Here is an 11,500-nt window from a genome sequence, read left to right as displayed (position 1 = left end):
TTATATATATAAATATAAATTGTTATAATGCAAAAAATGCACTTTAATAGTAAATGGAACATTACAGCCCAAGTTAAGGTTAATTGTATTTCTCTGCCTATTGTTATGTACGCTTTTTTTTTTTTTTAATCGTTGCTTGCTAATGTATCTGTTTTTATGATGCGGAAAATGTATAAATAAAACTATACACATGTATTGGAACTTTTTACAGTTGTCACTATTGTATTATTGAATATTTACAGACATTAATTACCAAGATATTATACAGTAGTTTAATACAAACAAAAAATCTCAGCTATACATATTTACATTAGACAATTAGGTTGACGAGAAAACCAAATAGTATTTAACACATTTACAACACATTAAAACAGCTGTGACATTAGCCAAGGAACCATTTAACAAAACACACATAATAGAAAAACTGCCTGGATTGAATACTTTGTCAAACTAACAGTTCAAAAATAATTTGTTAAACATCAGTGAATTGGGATCATCTGTTCATAAAATAAAATCCAATACATTATTTTAATCCAATAAGAAATTGGACCTTTAAATCAGATGAGGACAACATGCGATCATTTCAAGGTCACTGTTGGTATTAAAGATTTAGAGTGACTGCTACCAGGATTGATCCCCGATTCTGTTCTGGACTTTGTCAGCTCTCCTCCTCAGGTGTTTCCATGTAGCACAAGCACAGCTGTTCCTTACTCAACAGAACCATGGACTCTCCACTGGAATGCCAGTTTAGGGACAGGACCTGGAAACTGCCTGAACAAAGCAAAGCCAGGAGCATGTCATGTTAACTGTGCAATGGAAAAGCTAAATCACAGATCTCTGTTACTTATCCCACATTATGAGGACACCTGCAAAGCGGGTTTGTCTCTGCTCAGCCTGATATTGCGAGAATGCAGCAAAACACGAATGAAGTGCAGCAGCAAGAACTATGCAATACTATTAGTATCGACGACTATGGCCAAAAGTTTTGTATCACCTAGAATTTTAGTTTATGGAAAACTACAAAGCTGTATGAAATTCAATGTTAAACTATAAGGTGATGCAAAACTTTTGGCCATAGCTGTATTCAGTGCCTTTTGAAGAGCAGGCATCTGTAGTGCACTGTATAATAAAATCCATTCCCTTAGATCTAAATGAACTAAAAGCAGAGCAACCCCTTAAGACACTACGACGCGTACCAGCACCTATTAAGCATCACAGCAGAGGTGGAAACACATTCCATCCGCAGTTCAAACATGCACTTGCTTCTACAGTACATTGGTTAGGTTAGTAGATGGTAAAATAGGAATGATGAGATTAGAACACAAGTTCCTGCTTACCTTCAACTGGCACATGCACCGAGACACATCCAGCAGGGGACCACATGTACACCTTGCTGTTCCCAGTGCAGATAGCGAGGCGAGACCGACGGGGGTCCCACTGGAAACATCGGACCGGCGCAGCCTGCTCCAGAACCACAAACAGCTTCAGCTTCTGCATGTCCCAGATCCAGAGATCGTTCGGCATGTTGTCTGGCGGGAAGACAAAACAAACAGGATGGAATCAAATATGGCATTTATGCTCGTAGTGTGAATCCTGCTGGTCGATTTTCACATTGAATAGCTTTTGATGGGATAAAACCAGCTGCTGTTTTTGGCTGACCTTGTTGGCAAAAAGGGAATGCGTTCACATCTGAGCGATGAAGCCCTGCAGCTGACTGACCATCACTCAGAACCACTGTCATGGTGAAGGTAGGGCTGCGTGTTTTAAATAAAACTCCTGGACATTAATCTATAACAATTTCAGGACAACATATATGTGCTTTACACAGTAAATATCACATTGCAGCGAGTGCAAAACAACACAAGGGGTGTGTTTGTTGCTTCAATAGGTACACACCATTTTTAGTTACCAAGTACCGGTTATCAGAACTGAAAGCCATCGTGGAAATGCCGATCTTTGGATTTGCTCTCTCGGGATCGGGTTTGATTACAGGTACTTGAACCGGTGCCGGACTGACCTCATCTAAAACGTGAAAAGAAATACATCAATACAAAAAAACGATAGAGAGGGATGTATTTAACCTAGCGTAATACCAGATATTTTGGAATCGGGAGCAGTCCATTTAAATTCCAGCCAGTATCATTTGCCATGTGTCCAGTATGCAATCATGTCTTGTGAAACTTACACTTGCTTTGTGTGCTGAACAGAGAGCTTCCCATGGTTAAATTATGATGGAAAGAGAGATCACCACTGCCAAGAACAGCACGCTTCTCCACCTCCCTGTACACCACCTGCAATTAAAAACAATACAGTATATTATCCAAGAGCCAGGTATAACAGTTCTACCATTCAAAACTTCATGCCACATTATGGGGGGTGGAAACAAAAACAATTAATTTTAATAAGTTTTCGTGTCTCTTATGCTTACAGTTTTGGGGTTCTTGACTGTAGCAGGATGTTCAAATTCTATGATCTTTTTCCAGGTCACATGGTTTAGGATTCGCACCTGTTTCAGATACATAAATGTCTTTAATATAAACTCAATGTATTTTTCAATCTAAACAGTAGCAGAGAGACAAAAATACACTAGAGACACCCGCACTAAAGACATTGTTTTCTTTTAATGATTTTAAAAATGCATTGATATCCAATACAAAAATCAACAACACTGGAATTCCCCTAACTAGTAAAGATCCTGTTCTTGGGTTGTCCGATCTTAGTTTAAAAGATTTGAATAGAGATATAACTAGAAATGAAAAAGTGACCTTTTCATCATAGCTTCCGATGGCCAGGAATTGACTGCTGGGGCTCCACATGACAGACTTGACACCCAGAGACCACTCATAGGCACTGAAGGTGGACAGCAAGCGACCGTCCAGAGAGTACAGCAGCACCTTGTACTGAAAACCAATACACAAGCATATACGTGCGTTAAAGAGAAGCTTGGTTTGGCTAGGAAGTATAAAGAGTCATCATTTCCGTTTTCAGCCATCGCTGGAAAAGTTTTAAAGTTTGTTGTGAATTTAATATCTTGTCAAAACAATACCAGGAGCACCTACCTCCAGACAAGTGTCCCATACAGCCAGAACACAGCCATTGGGTGACCACTCAATCCCAGCAAGGTCCTGGGTCTCGGACTCAAAGTGCTGAAAGTACAAGCAGTACGTAAATGTGTGTGTGTGTGTGTGTGTGTGTGTGTGTCTACGTATATGTATTTGCTGTGATATTTGCTGTGATTGCTTACATAGGTCTCATGTTTCCCATTAATAAATATTGGTTTATTTTGTTTAATGTTTGTTTATAGTTTTTATATAAAATAGCATAATAAAATCTGAATTAATATGTCAGGGATGCTACAAAACTACAAAAATAAAGCTTAACTTGCCCTCAGCAGCTGCCAGTCATTGCACACAAAAATACTGATGTAATCCTTACAGTCCCTCCTTTCAGCCAAAGCCAAGTAGCGTCCGTCTTTGGTGAAGTCAATACCTGGATCGCAGAATTGACAGGTGTGCCAACAAAATTATTATTCTGGATCTGACTCCCCCACCCCCCACTTAAAACATGGCATTTTTATATAGCAGACAGCACCACCCTAGTGGTAAAATGTTGTAACTGTGATGTCTACTATTTGCATTTGTCATATATGCAGATGCAAATATTTTCCTTCAATAGGAGATCTTCCCTTTTAAAAGACACCTTCATCTGTCCAGCTCTAACGTTACCAGTTAGCACGAGGCAGCGGTTCAGGATAAGGGTTAAAACAAGTCTGTCTCAGTTCTATTTGCACCCACACTCCTGCTAACAGAAATACTTACCCTGTTGACAAGCCTTGGGGTATTTGATATAAGATACAGATTTGGTACATAGAGACCAGACGGTGACCCGCAGCTGTTGGGGGAGAGAAAAGGAAACACAATCACTTCTTTCAGTGGGCTGAAAGTATGCAAGTGCAGAAAGCAACCAAGACGACTGTGTGCCTCCCACCCACCCAGACACAAACATTGATGAGCAAGTGCTTTTAAATAAGCAGGTGCTGTTTTACACTGTGCAAGACAACATTAGGCGAGTGCCATTCCACGAAAACTTAACGCTTGTTGAGAAGTCATCAATATCAGAACTTCTGTGTACTACGAGATCACCCTGCAAAAACCTTGCACTTCTACCAGACCTAGGGTAACAAGCGACAGACCGTTTTCACACTAACCATAGTAAAATAAAATAAATAAAATACTGTAAGCCAATAAAGAACAAATCCTGCTAATAAGGCACGGTTAACATTATTAACTGCTTCTCATTTTACAACTGATAAGGCACAACAGCTGCTTATCCAGTATAGGGATACAATAGTACTCTGACCTTATGGTCACTAGCATAAAAAGCAGTAATACATGCTGGTATGCATAGCACAGTGTGAACCAGTGTAACATGAATTTAATGCATTGCCATTATCTTAAGAAATGGAATGACATCTCATTCCCAGTGGGATATTGACTGTCTATCTAGTCAAGTGGCTTATCCAAGTTACTCAGTTCGACTCCACATAGGAACAAACTCTTATTAAGCACTGGAATACTTCCCTAATGAGGGCATTTAATACTTATGTGGTCTTATCAGTCATATAACAAATGGACAGACACCCCCTTATAGATATTCTGGTTCACTCATCAACTTGTGCTAATGAACATATGCAGGTGGTTCTCCATATATATGTAACTATATACAAAGTGACTTATGAACTGAATGGACACCTCATTATAGGCATAGTTAGTTTAGAAAAAGAAAAGGGTGAGCTGTCCAATTGCTTATAAACTTATTTACTGTAGTACTACTGCAAAAAAGACCTTCTGATCAAGAGTTTAAAAGTTATGAAAGTGTAAGATCCTCAGTCATTGAAGCCCAGCTTCTACAAAGACTAGCTGAGATACCCAAGCCCTTGATTTTTACAAGATTCACACCAACTGCTGGAAAAAGGCATTTTGCCAGATGATGGGATTTCTCTCTCCACAGTAGAAAACACTAACAAGCTTCATCTTGCCCTGTAAGACAAGCATGATTCCTCAGATAGTCTAAGAAACAGTGCTGGCATGAATGCCATGGAGAGGTCTGCAATTACTGGTGGGAAAAGAACGGAAATTAAAATGGGGTTTCTCATTTGAAATCTCTCTGAAGCTCTTGCCAAATTATGCATTTCTCAGATATCTATCCATATCGTAAAATATAATAATACATAAGCATTTGTATGCATATTTACCATTAATAGGGCTTAACGGATCTGCACATGTTCATTATGTAGTTTTGAAACTCCTAGCCAATGGCAATCCAATCGACAACTTCCGGTGGCTGCCAGAACTAAACAAGAGTCAAGAGGAAGTCTAATGTCACATGCACAACCATTGCTTGTTTATTAAGAGTCACGTCCATATAATGCACATATTAATTGCACAAAACACAGATAGAAACTAGCCTTACAGACTAGCCAAAATTCTGAGGTCATTTAAAAACAGACACCCTGATAGTTAAAAGTAACACGCAAGTTCACTCAATCCCTTGTAGCTTGACCAGCATCCTCCCACAGCCCAATGGTAATGAGACGTTTCATTTTAGTTAGATTTTGCTAACAAACAGTCCACAGGTTCTTCTCAGTTCCTGTCTGGTCCCTATGGAAACAAAGTCAATAATGCCCAAACACATCTCAAATGAGTTTGTCTCATGAGACGTGTTACGTGTTTGGGGGGGGGGGGGGGGGGGGGGGTTCTGCCTCGGACTGTTGTCCTGATCAGAGTAACTGAAACCTTTGCAGGAATCTCAGGACCACAATATCAAGTATATTAAGAAAATAGGTGAGAAATTCCTCTCTCCGCCCCCTGAAATCCTCAGCGGCACTCCTCCCGGTAAAATAATCCGTCAAAAACATACGAGCCTGGCAGCAATGGCTCAGCGTGGCATGAAGGGATGGAAGAGGGCACCAGCGCCTTCTTCAGCTGTTGTTTATTTAAGTGAAAAATGAATGAATATTTTTTAAATAGAAAAACAGCTGAGAAACACTTTGTAAGGAGAAAGGTGATCTGATAAATAGCCCTCGTAGATGTCTAGAAAAACGCCTTGTGATGTTTTGCGACAGCTGACAAAGACTGCCAGTTTTCGTGCGGCTAAACCACAGTACGAGGTCTCTTTATGTAGACCCTTCTTTCAGCAAAGGATAATGTTGTAAGAATTCCACATCACAAAGCTTTCTAAAACTAATATAGCCCAATTCTCCTGTTACAGGATTATAATTCTTAACTCTGCCTGATTCAGAGGGTCACACATGAGTTGCTCAGCTGTGGTCTGACTTTATTATGATGCACCACAATCACATTTTATACACAGCAAAATAACAGCTTGCATCCTTGCAATCCATACATCAGGAACATTAGTAGGAATCACAGAAACCCCAGCCACCGGCCATGTGAAAATGAATGCAAAATGAAGCAGTACCAAGCCATTTAGAAATATCATTAAATAATAATACTTATTTTTATATAGCGCCTTTCATAGTGGACCACCATCACCAAGAGCTTTACAATATACAAGACTAGGGTGTGTGAACTATGCATCAGCTGCAGAGTCACTTACAACAACGACTCACCCGAAAGATGGTGCACAAGGTGGCTTGGCTGAGCTGGAATTAGAACCTTGGACCTCCTGGTTACAAGCCTGTTTCTTTAACCACTGGACCACATAGGTTCCTATGTTCCAATGTCCCTTATTTTGATACTATCCCTCGTTCCAAATGACAGGAGGCCTTTTGGCCCATCAGTGCTCGTTCAATCCCAAGTAAATGGTTAATTTCAATTTAAAAAAGCATTTATCACTTGCCCAACCCCAAAGTGTATGCAGACTGGACAGAAACCATGCAACTCAGTGGCACTCTACTGCAGAAGTAGTGTATGAAATGTATTTAAATTAATATAGGAGGCACTTAATGCATCATGTTTTTATATAGTCCCGGGACAAATCAAATAATTGAAAGCTATTTCATTTCGCAGCCCTTATTCAATGCATAACCTTGCGCTCACCCCTCCATCACCCTGTAACGCTTAACGCTCATCCCCAAAACTCTGAACCAGCCCATTCTTGAAGAGCCGTGGAGCCATGAGCGAGTTATCAAAGCTCTGGCTCTTGGACGCATTTGACATTTCTGCAGCGAGTATTTTAAAATCGGCGGTCTCGTTTGGGCCAGCCAGCTGTGAGCGGATAAATCGTGCTGAGAGTGTCCCACTGGCCAATGGATATACTGTACTGGACAGAAAAGAAAACACAGACGCTGTAATAACCCCCCCCAGCAGCTGTCCTAACCAAGTTAATTCAGCATCCTGTTTACAGCCGTCATGAAACTGTATCCCGACACGGACACCAGCTTGGCTAACCCTTAATGAAATCAGGGAGGTCAAGGTTAGTTCAGCATGCTGCCACTTCAGACTGCCTGCGCAACACTCCCCACCCAAAACCAGCAAAAACAGAGAGTGATCCTATTAAAAAATTACAAGTGGCTCATTAAAAGGGTCTCGGGGTACCAGCTATACTGCCCTGTATAACAAAAGGGGATTTAACTACTCTGTACATGTGTGTGTGTGTGTGTGTGTGTGTGTGGTGTGTGTGTGTGTGTGTGTGTGTATTTTATTATTTATTTTTTATTTATATATATATATATATATATATATATTTTTTTTTTTTTTCAATACCAACCTAGACTGCAATATAACCGATGCATTATAAGTTATATAGTCCTTTAATACCAATACACCTGTTGACCCTACGAGAATGCAGACAAAGGGTGTCATATGTGGAGGAATATAAATGATCCAATTGTCATTAGTTTCTGTAAGTGTGCACCTCAATGAGGTTTTTCAGAATCACTGGATACTGATTGAATCATATTATATTATTAATACGCAGTGTAAAAGCCAGACAGGGTCACCAAGACCCCCCTCCCCCCTCCCCCCTGAGGAAACAGTTGCACTTAAGTCTCGGCACCTGTCAACGTTTCTTGGAATCAAGTTCAATCGACACACTACTCCAAGGCAATTTGCCCAAGTGTAACATGGACAAACTGGCAAATACACTGCGCACTGTATAGGAATAGTCTGATATAAATAAACAAACAGATATGGAGTAGACATAAAAACAACAAATTTTTTTTTTTTTTTTTTTTTTTTTTTTTTTTTTTTTTTTTTTAAAATCAGTGACATTGCAGATGTGCAAGAAGGGATTAGAAATTGTACACTTCAAAAACTACACACTGCATGACATTTACATAGTACTAACTAATACTATACCAAAAAAGGTCAAATTCAATTCAATGGCTGATTAAATACTACCAGTCTCATTAAGTTAGCCCAGACTGATTTAGAACTGCTGTCACTTCACCCAACTGTTTCAATTTTAGTGGCTTATGTGGATTTTATGACTGCAATGCAAAACTACAATGCAAGTAATACAGTCTTGGGTCATTCCTTAAAGTTCCACCACTTCGAATCCATTGCTGACTGTAAAATTTCACGATTCTTGCAAAGTGTATTCTGTGAATGTTTTTTATTGTGAAGACAAAAAATGTAAAAGATATATGCATTCTGTCAAACAATGCACCAGAGAAAGATTTCAATACTTTTGGTTGCCAGTACTATCAAATTCCCATTTCCAGCAGACAGACCAAGGCATGCACTGTACCTTTAAGGATCTGGCTTCTATTTTGGGGCTTTTTTTTTTTTTTTTTTTTTACAGGGCAGCAACAGTTGACACTCAAGTAAAGAAAGTTACCATGACTTCACGCTTACATGAAACTCTGTCGTGTTGAGAATATGACGTCCGTCCGGACTCCAGCGCGAGGCGACTAGACCGGCTGAGCCTTCGTCTATCTTGCAGTGCCAATCTGGCTGCTCTAGCGACCACACCTGTGCACAGACACATCAACAAAGACAGTCAACTGAGAAGTAGATACATATCTTTGCAATTCAAAGGATCACCCACCTTGTTTATTATTATTAATAATAATAATAACAATAATAATAAAAGCATTGCACTACAGCACATTTCACACCTGTTGGCACCTTTGAAGGGTTTTAAAGATGAAAGACTGGCGCTGGATTCCCTTGCAAAGGTAAGAAGAGTTTATCTTAATACTTACTTGAAGTTGTTCACATGCACAGTAATGCCTCCGGGTTCATGTTTACACAGTACATCCACACTGTATAAGAACTCTGCACTTAAAACAATGCCACTGACTTACATCAAGAATATCATTGTGTCTGTCTACTTCATTAATAGCCATTGTTTTTTTTTTTTTAATTAACTTTAAAACAACACTGGCCAAGATGCATTTTACTCTACCTCAATTCAAACTGGCCTGCAAATTGACTGTTTTGTAAAATGTAGAGTTTGGACTGTTTTAATGAATACGATCTGTAGGTAACTTTCCAAGATACTTTTGTGAATTTTAACTTTGTCTTAAGAGTTCAAACTAACCTGTTTGAATAGGATCTGAATGTACAGCACGTACAGAAACCACGCAGTTTCAAAAAAACTAAACAGAAAAATACAACGCTTGCCTGTACGAGTCCTCTCTTAAACATGGCACACAGGATGAAGAGGGAATCTGCCGACCATTCCACCTGCTGGATCTGATCCAGGCAGGTGTACAAGTGAAGGATCTGCAGTGTGTTCACATCTCGAACCACCAAGCGGTACTGAACACAAGTCGCCTGCAAGAGGGTTATTCAAGAAAAGAAAACAGATCAGCTGCCTCCCTTTGAGTTACTGCACGCACTCTACAGCAAGATAACCGAACCCTACCACTTAACCGAACGTATTTATTTAACCAGGACCCTTCAGATATACATCTCAATTCAAGGGGGTCCTGGCACAAGTAGGCAGCAGGTATAACATAAAATAAATGGCACAAGTAGACAAATCATTCTTTGCAAACAGACAGGGAATGGTTATCTCCACCCTACCCTTCTGTTTCAGTGCTCTATATTATACTTCATAAGTCCTTGTTATTAATCCAGTTTGTGTATATTTCCCTAATGGTTTTTTTGTTTGTTTGTTTTACCATGCATGGGATACATCAATGTTAGTATACACAGTAAATAATAATAATAATAATAATAATAATAATAATAGGGAAAAAATACAAAATGCACTGAAATAATAAACAGAAAATAAACTGATTAAGCTTTTTCTTTTCTGTTTAGCAATCAATTTCTCATTCAAAGAGTGTGTCAGTTACTTTGATGTCACGCAGAGAAACGTCACAGCCACATACCAAGTATTTTCCGTCAGGTGAAAATCTGCAGAGCTGACTGGAATGTTTGAAAGCTTCAGAGAAATTCATCCTTTCCTTGTGGAAACTAAGCAACGCAACCTGTGCAGTGTACAAAAACATTTGGCAGTTGGCAGATTTTATCAAGCACACAGCCAGGTGTCGACTATTTACTATGGCTTAGTATGACAAACATATACACCGGTATAATTGTAATTAACTGTTATCATAAAGACAATTGTCACATACAATGACGTGCAATGTCGGTATGTATAAAGACATATGAAACGTGCAAGAACAATACGACAACTACAATAAAAGTTACACACACGGCGTGTGTTCAATTCTGTTGTTTGAATTTGTGTGTCTTTTAGTTTATACGTCTAAATTCATTTGTTTGTTCCTGTGGGGGGGAAAAAAAAGATAAGTCACGACTAACGTCGTTCGGGACGGTGTTTCAGTTCTTTGCAGAATTAGATGCAAAAGATTAGCATGTTGGCAACCTGTTCCAGGTTTTGTTTTTAGATTTCGTACTTAAATTAACCTGTACTAACCTGAAAAGCTCTCTCCCGCCGTCGCTAATTTAGGAAGAAGCGTGTGACAGTTAGGCTGAGTGGCAAACCGGGCTCCCAATTAACAGCCCGAGTTAACGGAAATACGTTCCCGGTTCCACGCCCATGTAGAATCCTGGGAGTTGTAGTTTAATATTCCTTCAGCGCTGTAGTTCGTGGGTTTTCTGTATTTTGAAGGGCTTTCAGGCTTCTTAATAAGGCATTATTAAAAGGGAACCTGTGTCATCCGCATATTTTTTTCTAAGTAAATATATAAATAAATGCACAACTACATACATACGTGCAATTATTTTATGTTACACAAATCAAAAACGATTATTATTATTGTAATTGTTTGCTTCAACATGTAGGTATGCAGCAGGTCTCAGACATTTTAAATACATCTATAAATAAACTGCGTAGTCAGGACACGTCATATCACAACCAGTTGCGATGTTAATGTTTCTGTTCGTTCAATCTTTAATAAAGCAATTACATTCTGTTTGATTGTGCGCATTATGCGATGCGTTATTTCCACCGAAGGTTAGAATAAAAAAAAAAAAAAAAAAAAAAGCCACTGCATTCGTTATAGCTATAGAAAGACACGGCCTCGATATTAGTACATTGCAATAAAAAGAGTTGAATA

At 39.2% G+C, this 11,500-nt stretch overlaps 1 protein-coding gene across 1 annotated transcript; it reads right to left on the bottom strand.

Annotated features, from left to right (window-relative positions):
- Positions 1 to 276: 276 nt before the first annotated feature.
- LOC121328529 (WD repeat-containing protein WRAP73-like) lies at positions 277 to 10,591 on the bottom strand. Its single transcript, XM_041273232.1, has 12 exons — positions 10,307 to 10,591; positions 9,591 to 9,743; positions 8,820 to 8,936; positions 3,819 to 3,891; positions 3,386 to 3,489; positions 3,060 to 3,146; positions 2,766 to 2,900; positions 2,429 to 2,506; positions 2,186 to 2,291; positions 1,897 to 2,022; positions 1,338 to 1,529; positions 277 to 771 (listed from the first exon to the last, which is right to left on the bottom strand). Exons 1-12 carry the CDS (start codon positions 10,424 to 10,426, stop codon positions 659 to 661), a joined length of 1,404 nt encoding a protein of 467 aa, XP_041129166.1. The 5' UTR covers positions 10,427 to 10,591; the 3' UTR covers positions 277 to 658.
- Between the last annotated feature and the right edge of the window lie 909 nt (positions 10,592 to 11,500).

This window comes from Polyodon spathula, chromosome 16 (genome assembly GCF_017654505.1).
Source record: "Polyodon spathula isolate WHYD16114869_AA chromosome 16, ASM1765450v1, whole genome shotgun sequence".
Classification (NCBI taxonomy): Eukaryota; Metazoa; Chordata; class Actinopteri; order Acipenseriformes; family Polyodontidae; genus Polyodon; species Polyodon spathula.
Note: the sequence above shows the minus strand (reverse complement) of the source record. Positions and strands in the feature narration are given on the sequence as shown.

Coding starts and splice junctions, on each gene's coding strand:
- LOC121328529 (XM_041273232.1), bottom strand. CDS start 10,426: ATGTTTTTGTACACTGCACAGGTTGCGTTGCTTAGTTTCCACAAGGAA. Junction 3,147..3,385: donor ATGACTGGCAGCTGCTGAGG/GCAAGTTAAGCT, acceptor TTGTACTTTCAG/CACTTTGAGTCCGAGACCCA. Junction 2,292..2,428: donor CAGTCAAGAACCCCAAAACT/GTAAGCATAAGA, acceptor TTTTAATTGCAG/GTGGTGTACAGGGAGGTGGA.